This window comes from Camponotus vicinus, unplaced genomic scaffold (assembly GCF_025532165.1).
Source record: "Camponotus vicinus isolate PSW18456_S1 unplaced genomic scaffold, iyCamVici1.0 SCAF_3, whole genome shotgun sequence".
Lineage (NCBI taxonomy): Eukaryota > Metazoa > Arthropoda > Insecta > Hymenoptera > Formicidae > Camponotus > Camponotus vicinus.
The window spans coordinates 24970716-24989299 of record NW_028141967.1 but is presented as its reverse complement, the minus strand read 5'-3'; the positions used below and the strand labels follow the sequence as shown (position 1 = coordinate 24989299).

The 18584-nt window shown below is 37.2% G+C and overlaps 2 protein-coding genes and 2 long non-coding RNA genes across 9 annotated transcripts; 2 read left to right on the top strand and 2 right to left on the bottom strand.

Moving 5' to 3' along the window:
• Positions 1 to 398: 398 nt before the first annotated feature.
• On the bottom strand, positions 399 to 13419 carry LOC145967920 (uncharacterized). Its single transcript, XM_083093011.1, has 20 exons — positions 12435 to 13419; positions 11643 to 12124; positions 9521 to 9829; positions 8968 to 9393; positions 8549 to 8696; positions 8107 to 8330; positions 7553 to 7711; positions 7284 to 7436; positions 7033 to 7170; positions 6173 to 6482; positions 5914 to 6095; positions 5411 to 5799; positions 4750 to 5333; positions 4554 to 4639; positions 3583 to 3923; positions 2999 to 3432; positions 2602 to 2929; positions 2091 to 2343; positions 1525 to 1654; positions 399 to 1332 (listed from the first exon to the last, which is right to left on the bottom strand). The coding sequence occupies exons 2-20, from the start codon at positions 11722 to 11724 to the stop codon at positions 924 to 926; spliced, it is 5085 nt and encodes a 1694-aa protein (XP_082949137.1). The 5' UTR covers positions 11725 to 12124; positions 12435 to 13419; the 3' UTR covers positions 399 to 923.
• LOC145967930 (uncharacterized) lies at positions 4032 to 8885 on the top strand. Of its 3 annotated transcripts, none has more exons than XR_014437615.1 (4): positions 4032 to 6505; positions 6742 to 7459; positions 7588 to 7797; positions 8209 to 8885. It is a non-coding gene; the product is annotated as an uncharacterized LOC145967930 (long non-coding RNA). The 3 variants fall into 3 exon arrangements; XR_014437614.1 differs by having other exon boundaries at positions 6739 to 7459; XR_014437613.1 differs by lacking the exon at positions 4032 to 6505 and having other exon boundaries at positions 6559 to 7459.
• LOC145967929 (uncharacterized) lies at positions 12023 to 15842 on the top strand. Of its 3 annotated transcripts, none has more exons than XR_014437612.1 (4): positions 12023 to 12179; positions 12451 to 12654; positions 12765 to 12814; positions 12927 to 15842. It is a non-coding gene; the product is annotated as an uncharacterized LOC145967929 (long non-coding RNA). The 3 variants fall into 3 exon arrangements; XR_014437611.1 differs by lacking the exon at positions 12023 to 12179 and adding an exon at positions 12193 to 12301; XR_014437610.1 differs by lacking the exon at positions 12023 to 12179 and adding an exon at positions 12193 to 12344.
• Set (NAP domain-containing protein SET) lies at positions 13625 to 18563 on the bottom strand. Of its 2 annotated transcripts, XM_083093027.1 has the most exons (6): positions 18409 to 18563; positions 17480 to 17762; positions 16837 to 17026; positions 16488 to 16693; positions 16099 to 16360; positions 13625 to 16013 (listed from the first exon to the last, which is right to left on the bottom strand). In XM_083093027.1, the coding sequence occupies exons 2-6, from the start codon at positions 17732 to 17734 to the stop codon at positions 15994 to 15996; spliced, it is 933 nt and encodes a 310-aa protein (XP_082949153.1). In that variant the 5' UTR covers positions 17735 to 17762; positions 18409 to 18563; the 3' UTR covers positions 13625 to 15993. The 2 variants fall into 2 exon arrangements, with proteins under 2 accessions (XP_082949153.1, XP_082949154.1); XM_083093028.1 differs by lacking the exon at positions 18409 to 18563 and having other exon boundaries at positions 16488 to 16684; positions 17480 to 17907.
• Positions 18564 to 18584: the final 21 nt, after the last annotated feature.

Sequence of the window (18584 nt, the reverse complement as noted above, 5' to 3'; positions counted from 1 at the left end):
TAGTAGCAATTCGCTGCATCGCATGTGAGTTTGTTATTTGCAACCTAATGCGACGACGATTATCATCGTCACATGTAAAGAGAGCGCAGTGATATTATCATATATTTTATTTTTTATCACGGTGTTTTTTTATATCGCATTACACGCGTCTCATGCAACGAAGCGGCAATTAACACTAAGGATCTCAGAGTTGTTGCTTTATTCCTTCTCTATGAAAAAGAGAAATGAAGTGTTTGATTCGAAGCAATAGACGCTGTTTCAGGCTTTACGAAACAGTAAACTGTCTAAGTTCGAGGGAAAAAGAGTCTCGCTAGTGAAACATTTAATAAAGTTACGATTTTGATAAAGCATCAGGTTTTTGAACATTTCATGTGCTATGTCTAACGTAAATTTATTCCAAGTCCTTTACATGTAACTTACAAGAATTTATATGTACATTTAATTTGTTTTTATACACATCTATTATTGAAATACTAATACGAGATATTTATTGTAACGTTTTGTTTGTTTTTTTTTTTTTTTTTCTAAAAACGAACAAGCAATAGAAAATTCGTACCATGAAATGCTTATACATACATATATATATGATTTAAAATGTTAATTTGTTATATTTCCTGGAAGAAAATTTTATATTTTTTAATAGAGATAAAACTGTGCGCATTAATTAATCCTTATAATCCTTAAATTTAGAAAAGAGAGATTCCGTATCTTCCAAGAAATGTCGCGTATAAGATGATATAATTTGATGAAATACAATTATTGTTACTTTTAATTTTTTTTTCAAATATAATAGAATAAGAAACAATCAAAAATTTAATGACTACTGAATTATATCATTTTATTCTACGCGATCACATCTTTCACATATCTTCTCATTAATCCGTACTCTTCCTACTAATCGTTTATATTCAAAGAATCTTCTCTTAGAATTCGTATTGCGAGACAAAGATGAAGATCTTGGCAACGGCGCTCCCGACGAACACGGTATTGTGATAGATCTCCATACTGAGATCCAGTTCAATCTCCTGCGGTCCCGGGATGCTGCGTGTCATCACCAGAACAGCCTGAGATGATGCCGGTCTCTTCAGAGAGAAACAGGACTCTGTGGCACGTGCGATACCCGGCGGTGCGCGCACGTCTACCAATGCCATGGTGAATTGTATCGTCGAATCGGGCTGATGACTTCCTCTCATAGTGAATAGCTCCAGTCGACCGGTCGGCGGGATGGGCAGCATGCTCACGAAGGTAATGAAGTTGTAGGAATAATGCGAGGGTGACCGAAGACAAGCCAGGTCATTTACACGACAATATCTTGAGGAGCGTACACAGCGGCTGAAATCGCAAATTGATTGGTACTTGTGCGATTTTATTATTATCAAATAATTGGGAAAATTATTTATCGATTGTCCGCATCATACGAGATCAATTCGAGAGCAAATGCAAATAATCGCGATATCGAAAGATACCGAAATCGGAATTTAAAAAATTGAGAATCTATTATTTCCAACATAAAAGAATCATTACTTTTTCCTCGAGCTGTCTCGGTGATATCCAGAAGGACAGTTTATCCGATTGCAGCGGAAGCTACCGCGCGTATTTTGGCACATCTCATCCGGTTCCTTGCAGACCTCACCAGTCGCACACTCGTCGATATCTGCAAACGTTGAGAGACAATTAGGTCTATGTCGTGGCACGTGGCGGAATCGTGACCGCTCCGACATAAATGTCGTGATTACGCGAGATTCAGAAGATTGCGAGGAGCGCGCGTTCGTGTTCGCCGGTGACCCTAAGCGATGCCCCAGTTCGCCTCGCAAACGGGTCAAGTACAAATTACCGCTCCGCTTAACTGCGGGATAAGCAAGTGTAGGTGGAACGCATGCTCGCGATCACAACACCGTGACTCATATGTAAACGGGGACTCTCACTTTTCATTCCCCAATTATCACATAATTGCTATACAAATTATCGATTTGGATCTTCCGTTTCCCTTTCTTCCTACCATACAATGTTTCATCCTCAATATCTTTCAGACTTCGTTACATTTTTTCTTACAGTATTTTTATAAATTACATGAAAAGGAAAGAGATTACCTTGACAAGCTCGACCGTCGATGCCGAGTCTATATCCATCGGGACACTTGCACGCGTAACTGCCCGGCGTATTCTCGCAAATGCCGATGCAGAGATTATCGTCCTTGAATTCCGTGCACTCGTCGATATCGCTGCAGGATCGATTATCGGCATTTAGCCTGAATCCAGCTTCGCATCCGCATTTATAGCTGCCCCAGAAGTTCATGCACACGTGTTGACAGAGCCCTGCTGTTCGCTGACACTCGTCGATATCCTACAAATGTCATTAAATATTATACAAATAATTTTTATATTATAACATATGTATATGTGTCATATAATTTTATTCTTGAAATGTGTAATTTATGTGTAATTTGAGATATAAAAGAACCTTGTTCGCAAAACATTATTGATTGAAAATTAATTTATACTTGTGAGTATTCTGGAGATCATCAAATTGTGTTCTCTCGCAAGATTGCATGTTTCATTTTTCTATTTCGGTATAAAAATCTAATAATAATGACAAGCTCACTTGGCAAGCACCAGCGGCACCCCCGACGTTTTCAAAGCCTTCGTCGCATAAACATCTGTAAGAGCCAACGGTGTTCTCACAGCGACTGTTTAATCCGCAAATTCCGCTACCGTAAATGCTACACTCATCGATGTCCACGCAGTCGTTGTTGGGCCCGGGAGCATGACCAGACGGACAGATGCAATGATATCCTCCTTGTCTGTTCTCGCAAGTCTGTCCTTTGCCACACTCGTGTGTTCCTTCTCGACATTCATCCACATCGACGCAATATTGTCCAGACACGGGGTCCAAGGTATAACCGGGCGCGCAAATTACTTTGGACGCGCATCTGTAAAATTTTCTCCCATATTTTTAATTCTTACTCTAATTACTGACATAATTTTCAATTGCCGCGTACCTGTAGGATCCCAAAGTGTTGATGCACATTTGCATAGATCTGCCGCAAGGATTCGGCGTTCTCTGGCATTCGTCTATGTCCACACATTTGCCACTGGAACCGGGTTCGAAGCCGCGCGGACAATTCGTCCTAGTCGCACTTGGCGTCGTCGTTGTCGTCGTTGTCGTCGCCGTCATCCGCGCCGTCGTTATTGATGATGTACGTGCTTGCGGAGTCGATATGCGCCGAATACGATCACAGCGATAAGAACCCAAAGTATTTCTACATTGATAACCAGGTCCGCAATCGTGAGTACCAAGAGCACATTCGTCGTCGTCTTCGCAGATCTCGGTCGCGGCGTTCAAGGTATAACCGGTACCGCACGGCAAGAAACGCACACAAGTGTAACTGCCAATTGTATTGTCGCATCGTTGGGTCGCTAGACAATCGTTTTCCTTGGAAGGGCAAAAATATTAGAATCGGTGAAGAGGAATTTCATATTGGTGAAAAATTTATAACACGATTCTCTATTTTATTTTCTTCGAGATAAGAAAGATATACTATATTTAAATCTGAAATTGTTTTACGATTAAAATGATCATTACTTGCAATTGACATTCGTTGATATCGACACAAGCTTGCGTGAAATTATCACGCCTGAAACCAGGCTTGCAAGTACATATGTAGCTGCCCATGGTGTTGACGCATTCCTCGTTGCTACTGCAAGCATTTTCGAGCTCTCTGCACTCGTTGACATCAACGCAGCCGCGGTTTCTCACGAATTTGGTGCCATCCATACACTTTTGATTCGCCGGCGCCGGCATCGCTGTCGTGGACGGTTTCCTGGTGACGGGAACAGGTGGCTTCGCACAGCTGTAACCACCAGGTTGGTTGTAGCAGATCTCGTCACCGCATGTGTCCAATCCCTCTGCGCATTCGTCCACGTCTACAATATTAACAAAATACTTATCAGATATTCAAGTTTGAAAATACTTGTTACAACAGGCAATTTTAATTTGGAGTATTATCAACAGGCAATTTTAATTTGGACTAAGTCTTTTTTTAAGAAGATTAAATAATGAAGCATTTTTATTCGTTTGCAGAATAAGTGTTATTATTTTTTCAAGTTATACAGCTCTGATAAAAAGCATAGTTACAAATAATTGAAATAGCGTAAAACAAGATAAAACATAAAGCATATTTCTATTAGTCATATAGTATGTATGCACAGACAATTATTATCATACTCAATTATGCATATACATATATTTGAAACTGACAAAGACAACATAATTCACCCATGCATTTCTTAAGAAATTTATGAAACATGCTGCAATCAGTTAACCTGAGAAGGTTTGTTCTGATGAGTTCTGAAAATATAAGAAATATCTGAAATTGTTGTTAATAGAGGAGCTTTACAAATTCTACATAATATTATGTTATAATTGAAAAATACATATTAGAATATGATTGTTCGAAAACCGAAATAATATATACAATCAAAAAGATACAAATATTTAACATTTTTACGATTTATAAATTGTATAATTTCATAAAAAACCTATTAGATATGTACCTGTGCACATGCGAAAGCGAGTGTGATACCGATAGCCGGAAGGACAGGCAGGTCGTTGACGTTGGCGAGGAGGAGGTCTTTCGCACCTGCAAAATAATATATTTTCAAAAAAATTAACTCTTTATAAATATACATGTTTATACTCTTACTTGTCGATAAAACGCATTTTCAATCAATTAGTCGAAATTTTACGTACCTATATGTACCCGGCAGATTGACACATCTCTCGGAGAACTTTGCGTCACATTTATATTGCCCGGTCAAGCACTCATCGATATCCTCGCATTGTCGAGAACCCAAAGAATATTGATATCCGGACGGGCAAGAGGGCAGTCTAGTTAAACATTCGAAGCTGCCTTCTTTATTAATGCAATATTGATGCAGATCAAGCCGGCAGTTGTGCAGGCTCTCGGAGCATTCGTCGATGTCCAAACAGCTGCCGTTGAAGGCACGTCTAAAGCCGTGGCTACAAGGCGGTATCAACTCGCAAATAAAAGATCCGTTGGTGTTGACGCACCTGTGCGTACTCTGAGGACACTCGTGTCGACCTAACAGACACTCGTCCACGTCTTGACAGCTCTTCGTCGTCGTGCTAAAGTACCAGCCGGCGCTGCAGAGAGGCGAACAATCGTAGCCTCCCGGTGTATTCATGCATTTTTCGTGATCGCGACATCCTGGTCCAACAACGCATTCGTCTATATCCACGCAATAGCCCGTGCTCGCGTCTCTTTTATATCCTGGTCTTGGACACGGTTCCGTGGTCCAATAACGATCATTGCTCTGAAACATAAATACGAGTAACATGAATTAAATTTTAAGAAGTTTATGTTCGCAAGATGAATAAATATATTGCTCACGGGACTACTTCTGGGCATGTGTACTTTGTTGTAACGTGAATTAATGTACGGTCTTCTTATTATTTTGCTACTGGCCGTGGTAGTCCTAGCAGTAGTAGTGGTGCTGGTGGTAGTGGTAGTAGTGGTAGTGAATGCTTCGCAAATATAGGAGCCGTTCGTGTTAAGACAATAATGAGTCAACATGTTGCAATTATGCAAGCCGAGCGTGCATTCGTCTATGTCCTCGCAAAAGTCTATTTTTTCGTAGAGGGAGAATTGGGTAATGTTGCGCCGCCAGAAACCCGGTGGACAACTGGATGGAAAACATGTATAACTGCCCGGTATATTGATGCAACGATCGTTTAAATTGCATGCCGTATACTCTATCCCATAGGCGCATTCGTCAACATCTGTGATAAATTATCATCTTATTTTTTTCGTTATAATAAATTCATAATTTTCAACAAAATTGATTCATTTCATGACGCAAAATCCAAAGATATTATTCGAAATAAAATAGTTACCGACGCAGCGATGAGATTTTTTGTCGAAAATGTAACCATAGTCGCAAAGTTCATCTTTATTCACAGCTGATGAAACAACGCTTGTTCCTTTTGATTTGTATGATTGTTGTTGTTGGCTATAAACGTGTTGATTGTCGTCGTTTTCCATGGATGTATTCTTGCTATTTTCAACTGGTACGCATCTAATTTTTTTTATTAAGATAAACTATTAAGATTCTTTGTTTCTATTTTATTAACAAATATCGCGATATTTTCACACCTGTAACCACCGATCTCGTTAACGCAACGTTCGTCGTGTTTGCAAAAGTGTAATTGTTCTCTGCATTCATCGACATCGATACACGTCGTCGTCATTTCGGAGTCATTTGCTGGTTTGTACCCTTGGAAACAATTCGGTGGCACGTTCCAGTCATGGGCAAAATCCTTCGTGAGATTCTTCTCGAACGGCGGAGGCGAAAATAGATTCTTCAATAAAGTAGATTTCACACATTCATATGCACCCTCTGTATTAACGCACTTCGTGCTGGGATCGGGACAAAGATTGTTCGACTCGATGCACTCATCTATATCTAGAATAAAAGAAAATCAAGAGGTATGTAATCGCAAATTGTCATATTTATTTTTAAAGAGATTCATTTTATTTTTAAGAAGAGAAAAAAAGCATGAAACAAAAAATTTTGTATTATCATAAGTAAATGCAAGTTTAGATTTTTAAAATGAAATTAATTTAACAATTATATAATTTTTATCGTTGATTAATCCCATTTTAATCATCAAAAGCACATTCGCGTTTAAAAAGTTAATTCATTACTCACATGCGAAAAGAAGATACGAGGATATGACAGAGTTGCATGCGGAATGAGATCATCGTGGATGCGAATCAAATTCAATCAGACTCACTTTCAAGTTAATCGAACAATACTGTGTTCACGAGTTCGATCGATCTTTTACAACGTCGATGAAGAAAAATGCGGATCGCGAGATGCGCTTACATGCCTGCCTAATAGGAGGAGGAAGTTAAACTCGAAAGTTTACTTTGTCAAAAAATAATGATAGTGTTGCATACATACATGCAAAGAGAATTCACTGAACATCATCGATAGAAAATGAAACGCTTACCGACACAAGTACCCAAGCCGATACTGTACGTGAATCCTTTCTCGCACTTCATGTCGCATTCGTAAGCACCCTCGGTGTTTCGACATTGTTCAACATCTGTCAGACAGCTGTGAATAGCTTCCGCGCACTCGTCCACATCTAATTAACAAGATAAGTGAGAATGGAGATACGAGAGAAAATTCCGCGAAAAATTATTAATATTAATCCATGAATTAAAATTCAGTAGCCGATGATAATTTACGCGATATTACCTTTGCATTGTTGCAACGATTTATCAAACTTAAATCCCGCAGGGCAAGATTTCACTCCGGTCATTTCCAGACACGTATAACTACCCTGCGTATTGACGCAAAACGGCTTATCAGCGGTACAAGCGTTCAATAAGATGGTGCACTCATCGATATCTGAAAAAAAAATGATGAAAATAGTGTGTATAATGTTATATCGATTGTTTGTTTATCGATTTGTGATTTGCGCGATAGATTTATCGAAGTAAGAGACGCGTTTTTATTATACCTACCTACGCATACACCTGTACGTATCTCCCATTGATAGCCCGGAGGACAAGATTCATAGGGTGCATCTTTGGCGGATGTAACTGTGATGCAGACGTACGATCCTATGGTGTTTTGGCATCTATCACCGGGACAGACGTCGCGCTTCAAACACTCGTCCACGTCTGATGAATGGATCGATGTCGATCGAGAGTTAGGGTCACATGCGAATGCACAGTTGCGGAAACAAGTACATTGCAGCACGATTGAGGTAGGACAATTAATCTCATCGAATAAAAAAATCGAAAGAGAGAGATATACATAGATTCCCTCAATCGCAATTCGCATAAGCAAGATACAAGACAGAGATAACAGCTGCTCCAGCAAAATATAGCGATACAGAATCGACGCATGTAAAATATAAAACATTGACGAATCCGACGTTAACATTGCATTGACATTAGGCAAAGAGACACATTTTTATAATTATTTACGCTATAAAATAATGAATTTTGAACGTTTATACGTCACTTGTTCTTACCTGTATCTGAAATTATACTTTTTTAAATTGTAAACGTACCGTCGCACACCTGATTAGTGGAATTATAACGATAACCCGATGGACACAACGGCGACAATTCGTTATCCTCTTCGTCTACATTTGGTTTCTTATTATCCTTAGATTTGGACTTTGGAATACACGAACGTCCGTCACCGGCCAAATCATATCCTGGATTACAACTGCATATAACAGCCATCCCATTGTCAGTGCATCGTTGTTCACAAGGATGAGTCGATTTGCATCTCAAAGCAAAATTTTCATCATTAATATTTTTATTATTAATATTAATAGAGACTAAGATATCATAAAATTGATTTTTAATATTTTGTAAAGATTGCGGTACTATTAATTAATTAGAATAATAATCTTTTACAATGATACTTGATGGATAGCATCATATATTTTATTTACTTTATAATAAAAAAAATATATATTAAGGATCTATATTATTTTCGCATACCTGTCAGTCGGCAGATCTTGCTTGCAGGTCTTTCCGTCCTCCAACAAAGTGAAGCCGTCGCGGCATTTGCAATAATACGAGCCAGGCGTCGGTACACAAATGTCAGAGCAGAGCATGCCTTTCATGAGTCGACAGATATCATCCAACTCTGTGAAAAAATCAGAACGCGCGATTTAAAGTCGCGCTTGCGGAGAAAAAGTTACGACTGCACTGAACAATATTCCTTTTTACATGCTTCATAAAACATGCGCGATTTGACATTTATTTATAAAATAAATATTTGTCAATTATTTATTATTTCAAGTATTGTGAGTAATCGAATTTTTATTTTATGAAGACTATATAAGGAGATATTCTACAAATGAATTAAGATAGAAGAAAAGAGTAGGATGAACATTTTTTTTGTACAAATTACATACCTGGAGTTGGTACTGAATACGGTGTGGATTCCGATGCTGTAGAAGATGGCTGGTCCGACAGTGAGGATAAGGATGATGTGGGTGAAGAAGATGAAGACGACGATAATGGCGATGTTGAATACGGCGACGATGACGATGATGACGATGTCGAATACGGCGACGATGGCGACGATGGCGACGATGACGATGATGGCGATGATGACGATGACGATGGCGACGACGGTGAATACGACGATGGTGGCGACGATGATGATGATGAGAAATCCACATCAGTTTCGGTGCTTCCGCTCGATGATTCGCTCGTAAGATCAGTCGTCGAGCTCGGCGACACTTCGTGGCAACACTCCAAGAACGCGGGATCCCATGGTATACCGAATGAAAAACTCTTGAAGGAGCATCCTTGACCCATAGATCCCGTGAGGATACCTGATATTTCGATAGGACACTCGTCAAAAATAATCCACGCGAGTGATTTATCCGTCGAGGATGAAAGTTCATTAAATTTTCCGACATATGTACATGAAAACTACAGATTGAGTAAAAAAAAAATCACCTAGCTTGCAACCCTCACAACAGTCGCGATGATGATCACCACGGCCGGATGTCCTCGACTTGGTGCTCGTGCTTGTTACGCACGCGAGACCTTGACGCGCGTCGGCTTTTCCCCTCTCGCATTCCAGCTCGTGGTAGGCTCGAATGCAACAGATGTCTACGGCTTCCAGGCAGAGACCCTGCTCTACCCTCGGCACTCCGGCCACAGGTCCGGTAAACCTTTCGCATCTAAGGCCCTCCTGGGCCCATGAAGTGCCCAGATCGCAACATTTCTTGAACTGAGCTTCCATTCTTCCCTCGACAACCGCCGCTATTTCGAGCGATAAAGAATAAGCGAGGCGCGTGTAAATTTGCTCGTGGAGGACAAGAATAGTATGCCATTGAGAGAATTTAATTCTAATTTAGTATATTTCTACAGGAATTAATTTAATTGAAATTTATCGAGAGATTATTATATCGAGTCTCATAAAAATTAAATTAAATCGACGAAGAAATACATGACAGTAAGATTTTTTTTAAACAACGATTGCTTTATCTTTACATGTAAATTAATTCTAGAAGAATCGACGTAGCAAACTAGGTCAAATGTTCTATTTGGCTTTTGTCAAGCTTATCATTCTCTCGATCCTTTAGTCATCTTTCTGATATAAAAAAGTATCTTTTATTTGTATGTTATTTCTATATAAAAATTCAAATATGAAGAACTTAATGTTTTCTTATAAATATATATAGTGCTCTTTTACAATAATTCTATCATGAAGAATAAAAAAACTTATTACTCTATTGATATCTACCTAAGAAAACTAGCATAGAAAAAAATATGCTTTGCACATTTTATTATGAAGTGTATAAGAAAACTTATGATTATTGATATCTAAGAAAACTAGCATGGAAAAAACATGCTTTGCACATTCTATCATAAAGTGTATAAGGAAACTTGACTCTATTGATATCTATCTAAGAAAACTAGGAAAAAACATGCTTTGCATATTGATAACAGCGACGAAATCTCGTTTCTCGGAGAAACGGCATGCAACATTTTCTCGCTGACAGATGCGAATCATGTATTTTATCTTGCAAGATATATCAATTTAACACGCAAACAGTTTCTATGAAGAACTTAAAGAGCTTCTTCAATATATGCTTTCAATTGTCCTTCAATATGTCTAATCTATCATATAATGTGGAAATTAATTTATATCAATCGACGAAAGTTACGTACATCACCATGAGCGTCGCGCGTATTCTTTTTGATATTATATAGCCACAAACTGCTAGGAGTTTGAACTTAACACTGAATTTTACGATATCGTAGACATATGACATTTAAATGTCATATGTATAAATGCATAAATTTGAATTTTTTATAAGGAAGAAAATTAAAATTATATATAAAGTCGCCAGAAGAGTAATATTCTTTTAATTTAGATTTGTATGTGTGTACCCATGTTAATCTCTCTTAAATGTATAAACAAATATATATAACTAATCTTTAATCAATATTTAAGCAAAAAACTTTAAATATACTATAATGTTATCTATATCTTTTTATGATTATATATTCGCGATTAAATTTTACTCTTGGAATTGCCTCGTAGTTTTGAAATATCGAATGCGATTCATGTAGCATTCTGCGTCCACAAATGAACCTAGATCAATGGAGAAGTAACTAATAGGATGATTTGCTTAACGCCTGTGTATACATTAAGCGCCGTCGCGACGCAATGAAATTTAGTTGATCGCAAATATCAGCAATAATTCGATGACTATAGAAAAGACGATACAAAATTTAATAGTTTTTTAAACTTAAGTTTTTTAAAAAACTTGCTCTACGAATATTTTAATTTATATTTTAGCGGAATTTTATTTGAAAAATTAAACTTTATTTTTGATATTTATCGAGATTATAATATTATAGTATCTATATATGTAGAAAATTTTAATCATCTCTATATCAAAAATGAGAAATATTACAAAAGTCAAAATTAACTTAAAAGAAATTGCATTTTTTTAATATTTCGCGATTATCTTCACGAAAATCGGTCAAATTTCTTTGTAATAATTTTCAATAATTTTCCAGGCGAACTTTTGCGGGAATTGAATCGTTATCCGATTAACAATACCTTTGTGCAGGATCAGTTGCTCCAGGTGGACCACCAAGAGAAGCACGATAAAGGATGCACCAAGATTGACATATCCTGCCATCTTCGCTCATTGATTTTCGCTCGATTATTCGCGCGAATTTTTCGCGTCGATCAAACACCACAATTTGATATTTCTTTTTGCCAAAAGACCGTTAATTGGTATGACCTCTTCTTTCTTTCGTGCCGAAACTTCTTCGAGAAAAACGTGTGAGCAGTCGCTCTCGACAAAAGTTTCACCCAGATGCGTCTCGAACGAGCGCTCAGCTTGCATTAAAGCATTTGGTTCGCCGACTCTTTGGTTTTGTCATCTGCACCTTTGTACATCTCCCTCGCAGGTCGGGGCCTCTCTTTCTACTCTTCATCTTCATTCTCCCTCCTTCGTCTACAGTGTCGTTGCGTAGTAAGACGAGGTCCGAGGAAGATTCTCGTCTTTCTCTCTTTCTTTCTTTCCTTCTGTTTCTCTATCTCGTTAGATACAAACACATACGTGATATATTTACAGTATACGGATTCCATGTATGTTAACTAATAGCGTGACTCGAACATAAACATAGACAAGCTCGATCATTTTCGAGAGTTTTGTTACATTGTACTTAATAATTAAAAAAATTTCCTACCTACAACTTTATTAAAGACAAGTATATTTTAAATATAATTTGTTAAAAGTACACAATATACATAGTACGTGGCGATCAATTTATTTCAAAATACTTTTATCGCAGTTTGATCTTTCACGAGAACGAATAAGTACAAAGTTTTAAATATACATACATCTTATATATAACAGACTCGCGAATATGAGGCGGCCCCACCACCTCTTTTGGATCAACATCGTCGTCCTCATGGTTTCTTCCGCAGCTCTTTTGCTCTTCTCCATTGGCCGCGGCACAATGGACCTTTTTTGCCAAAGAGCTTCCTCAACAGTGGCCTCCTTGTCGTGCGAATTTTCAAAGCCACCAGACACCTCTAAAGGGAAATTTATAATTTGCATGTATAAACTATTATTTATAAATAATATTATGTATATTTATACTATTAACCCCGAAGAATCGTATATAAGCTTTCGCTCTTAACTTAAATAATTTTATTATTAAATTTTAGCATGTACACTTTATCGCGGGAGAAATTATTAGGAGAAAAACAGTACTGTGGTACGTGATGACTCTACTCTAGATTAATAATATTGTTACAAAAGTATCGATTTATGAACTTGTAGTAATTGCTTTTTTTGTAGTATAATCGCCTCAATTTATACACTTATAGATCCTTATTCAGGGCGCAGAGCATCACTCGCATCGAGGCAATGTTATTGATGTTAACCGTGACACGCGGAACACCCTGGCTGAGTGTCGTGCATTGTAAAAAAATCTCGTGTTTCATCGCCAGAAGCACACGCGTCGTCCTCGAAGTTTGCCGTTAGCGTCTTATTACAAAGCCGCGTCTTCGAACCTGAAGTGGCACTTTTTTGTCGTAATGACGAGGACCGAGCATGTGCTTGGTCTGCTTGTAATAGAACGCCAGGCAAACGAAGACGGCGTATGATGATGCGTGTCGACATAAAAAGCGCACAATTTGACAATTCACGAGGGGAAAAAAAGGGCGGATGGTTAACGCGCCTCGTAGGGGTTTCGGAGCAAAGTTTATTTGATCGACCGCTTCCTGTTCCGCGTTTCCGAGCGCCGACAGTTTTGTGGTCGCAGCTCCCACGCCATCGAATGAAGAATATCGAAAAAAAAACCCAATGAATTACAGACTCTTAAGTCTTTAATAAAAATTAAGATACTATAATTATCGGAAAAAGCTTGAAATTCGATTCCAAGATTGCCGGGCTTTTTGTAATTACTGCGGCAATATAACTAAATATTGTTCGCAACATGAAATATATTTCGCACGCGTACTCTTTTATATCTATATTATATTTATACTATATTTATACTACTAATGGACGATATTAAAACTCGTTTGTATCTCAAACTGGCAACTTTATTCGGTTGATTTGTTGCACGATTATGTAATACACACTAGCACGTCCGTCTGACATGAAGGAGGTTTACATTCGTGCCCTCGCGTCTCATCCTCACTTATACATTTATCCTTCGTGTTAGACAAAAGAATCATTTTCGTATGTTGAAACAGTTCCCGGGATAGTATTTCCGCGTGTGAAAGAAAATGTGCGATAGAAAGAAATGTATTGTAATGCACCGATCCCTGAAAGGAGCTAGTCTTTTTCACATAAGATACAACCAATCGAATTAATAGTATATATAATCAGTAGATATAATATATAAACATACAAGAGGATCCAATGGTAAAATACGAATCTTATATTGGTCTTATTATTTCTATATAATTTTGACAATATTTCCTTCTTTTCACACATGTGTTAGCGAGTAACACGTATTAATCTAATAAATACTGACAGAATATTCGATATTCGTATTCGAAGAATGAGAAACAACGCGTATTCTTAATTAAAAAATATCGCTGTTGTACTTTGCTCTAAAATTAGACAATTATAGCTTATCTTATCAAATTGAGACTACCAACGCTTTCTATTCGAGACGTAGCAATTACTTGTTTCTCCCTAGGCTTCAAAAAATGCAAGATGATGAATGAGATTCGCGAGTTTAATTTGTTGGTTTAATTGATATAGGTGTGATGGTAGCCGACAAACTTGCATCGATTACGTTTTCTTCCCTATTGTAACGCCGATTATAGGAGATGTAAAGAGAACATCGCTGCAACTTTATACGCTTCGACCTTATATCTCTGTCATACATACGATAATCTCATAGAGTGAAATCACCATTAGAAGTACATAATGTATCAAATGTGAGAAATGTCCACGAAATACACTTATTTTACGTGACAATGAGTAAATCGTGACACGAAGTGCGGAAGAACGTGAACGAGGTGAAATAGGATCAAAGCCTTTTTGAGCGTGACAAATATGTCATTGTGCCTATCACTTGTTAATAATTAAATCGCTTATTAAAATTAAACAAATATTTTTACATTATATATATAATAAAATTGTTGAAATAATTATATAATTCGACAAAAAATTCATGCTCAGAATGGGGTTTGACATAAAGTACATTTTCTCATTAATGCACAATAAAATAAATGATTTTACATACATTGCAATCTTTCATCAAGAATTATACTTGAAATTAAACATAATGCAGCAATTTTTATTACTAAAGTGATTATAATCAGTTTGTAAAAGAGTGCTGCATATTTGGATTAAAATAACAAATAACGAAATAATTCTATATATTATATAGGCTGAATAATAAAAATTTGATAGTAACACATATGAATGTACAAGTTCTATGTATTTTCGTTTATTGGAGACAACATTGTAATGTGATATTATCAAGACCATACACTATGTAATAGCATAGTGTAAATTTTTACTTTGTAACTTATAAACTTTGATACAGAGATTTCACTATATACATTATTAAAATATAAAATTATGTAAATGTCAGATAAAATAAAAATGAGATAAAACTTGTAATAGTATGCAAGAGTGATATAAACGGATTATAAATTGCTAACAATCGTGAATTACCCATAAAATATTACAACACTGTCATTTGTAGAATAATAAATTTGCAACAATGATTTTGTAAAATATAAATTAATTGGATCGTAGCAAAAGATAAAATTTTTATTCCATTATTTGTTTTATTTAAAAATAATAAGACGATAAATGGTGTAAAAATTTGAGTACTTTATGTGCAGAAGATACAATTGTCACTCTCAAAAATTCTATTTACGACACCTCGCTCTGGAAGTCATATCTAAAGAATAATTTTCACGAAAAAGCAATTAAATGGAACTCCCCACCTAGTGTCTCGTTCTACTTTATCCTAACTTATCGGTGAATCCGCAATATTAAGAACCAGGCGGATTTTCCTGTCATATTTTTTTTTTTTAAGAGAACGACGACTAGGCCATATGAATATAACTGAGGAAGAATTTGTTACGTTCTGATTAGATTTAATGCAAGAGTGGAACCTATCTAATTTAATCCAGACCCTTTCCTTTCAAACCACTTTCAATATATCTTAACAAATGTTGTATTTTTATACATAGGTTCTCAATCGAAAGGGTCTAGATCCCCTAAATATTCTCTGCCATCCTATTTTCATATATATATATATATGTATTTATAAAAAAAGAAATGTGTCCTGAGATTTATTCATATGGCATATTTTCAGTCCGATAAACTTTCTCTGCTCTCAATTGATTCGGTGCACACAATTTCATTATTTTTTTTCTTTTCACTGTGAAATATGAAGTAAGAAGTCTGATTCGGACTCTATTCAGGTTCTTCGCCCTCTGTAACACAATTAAATCGGCTCTATAAAATACTAAACATACTATATAGTAATGTACTATGTGTGATAATATCCAAATTTTTTACCTTCACGATCTACTTCATCATCTACCAATAAATCATCCTCTTCATTTACACCATCATCTTCATCATTCACAGCCTCCTCCTCATCATCATCCTCATCAACGTCATCTTCGACTACTACTATACTATCATCTCCTTCTTCTCCTTCGCCTCCTTCATCACCATCATCCGCGCCATCTTCCTCTTCCTCCTCTTCTTCGCTTTCACATTCTTCGCCATCACCTTCGATACCATTCTCGACATCTATATCTGGAGCCAGGTAATACTGAAATCCATGAAATCACGATAAATAATATCGAAAACAATTTTTCAAGTCAATGTAAATATGCTCTATGAATAAATCATCTACATACACAAACATAAATAATATGATTAAAGTAAAAAATGTTTACCTGCAATGGATTAGGCCACATATCATCTTTAATTAATTCAGCTATCTCATCTGAACTTGGATCTCCATGATCCGTGAACCAATCAAAAAATGATCTGTGTTTGAGTGGCCTTTTGCGTCCTTTCAATGGTGCTTTGGTTTTTGCTCTCTTTGTTAAGTCCGCACCCTCTTTCCAACGAATGAGTGTACTTTGAGATGCTGGATCTCCTGCAAAATAGCAGGAGATTCATCGCAACTATGATACTCGATTAAACTGTAAGTTCTGTCACATTTTTTCCAAGTCACTGCATACTTATAATCTTTATACAATGATAAATTAATGGTAGAAAATTGACAAGAAATGGGCTCACCAGAAGATCCTAGGTGAAATTCCTTAGTTAAAACATTATTTTCAAAATATGGATTCTCATCAAAATAAAAATTAATTCTATAGCCAGATTTGATATCTTCAAACTCTTCAACTTCTAATTTGTTTAGGAATCTCAGTGCATCTTCCTCGTCTTCTTCCAGTATTTCTGCTATTTCTTTGTTGTTTACAAACTAAACTTGTTGTAAGGAAGAATATATTATCGAATCAATTTAATATACCTAATAATTATTAAGAAAATGCTGCCTTATTATTCTTGATACATTTGATTTATGCAATCTACTTTAGAAAAATCAACAATACATGTGCGGATTTGTACGCCTGGCGTTACTAATTAATACGATATCGAAAAATTGTACCGTGATGTATCGTCGCATGTTATCGCGACGACAAAACACGCATTGTAAATTATAAATCGATAGATGAGTAGTGGTAATCCGATAATTGATGTAAACGCATATTTGATTATAAAACGCATAATCGCTATACGGTTATACACGCTTATGCACGTATATAAGTAGGCAAGATGGCGGCGATTGCCGGCGGACGCCGGCACCGTCGAGGGAAACGTCAAAACGACTTCTCGGTCTCGTCGGACTCACGGACGCGTCGTCTGAAAAGGATACAGCGGTGACCCAAAAGTTGGGTATCCTCTTGATGATGTCGTTACGCTTCTGGAAGTAGGGCTTGCGCAGCTTGTTATATTTCTTCTCGACTTCGAGGATCTCGTCGCTGGCTTTCTCGTTCAGGCCATCGATTTGATTCTGACAGCCGTCGATCTCCTCGAGGGTCTTCTGTATCTCGATGTCGTAATCGCGCGCATCCCCCTCGCCCGAGCCAGGATCCTCCAACTCTTTGGCCTTCTTATTCGGCGACGACATGGTCGTTGGACGCGCGCTCTTGTCACCACTACACACGCCGCACTCTGTTTATTTCCCGAATACGTTCGCTCTCGTCACGATGCCGAGTGCGCGGCGCGCAAGTGACTGACGGTCACGAGTCGCGTATCGTTATCTAGATGGGAAACTCGCTGCTCTCGCCCATTCTCACCGCGTAAAGCCCGTATCGCAAGTCGATAGAAAATTTATTAATCTTTCGAATTAACGCTTTGTCGTTTCTTTCGAGATCTTGTGTATATATATGTAAAATTAGAGTGCCATAAAAAATTTGTAGAGGAAAAAAAACATTTCGCATATGAGTGAATTTTACTTTACATTGAGTTTGAATAACGATCTTATTTATTTATCTTGTGTCTTTGATTACATCCTTCACGAATAACTTTCGAGAAATTTTGTGAAAAACATGTCATATAACTGCAACGTGTAGTAAAATATATCGAATGGCCCATTTTTACAATTTTAATTAAATATCTTAAAATTATGCTACGATGACAGAATTTTAAAGCGAGAATCGCATTTAGCGTAAAATGAAAGAATTATATAGAACATGATTGTTCGTTAGCTCATGTTTGTTGAATCGTTTTATCGAAAGTCGCGTGTTTTTTGTTATTTTCCAAAGTGCACTCGTGTACAAATGAATTTTACAAGATACGTACGAGATGGAATTTCAAACACAGACTGCGACGGGTTCGGCGTTTGATCTTGTCGCAGGCTCCGATCCTCGCTTGGCGAGCTGAAACGTGTCCGTGGTAGCAATCGAAAAGTTTGGCGGAAAAGTACGTTCTCGGAGATCGAAGATTCCGGCGGATAAAAATGTCTCGCGTACCGCGAT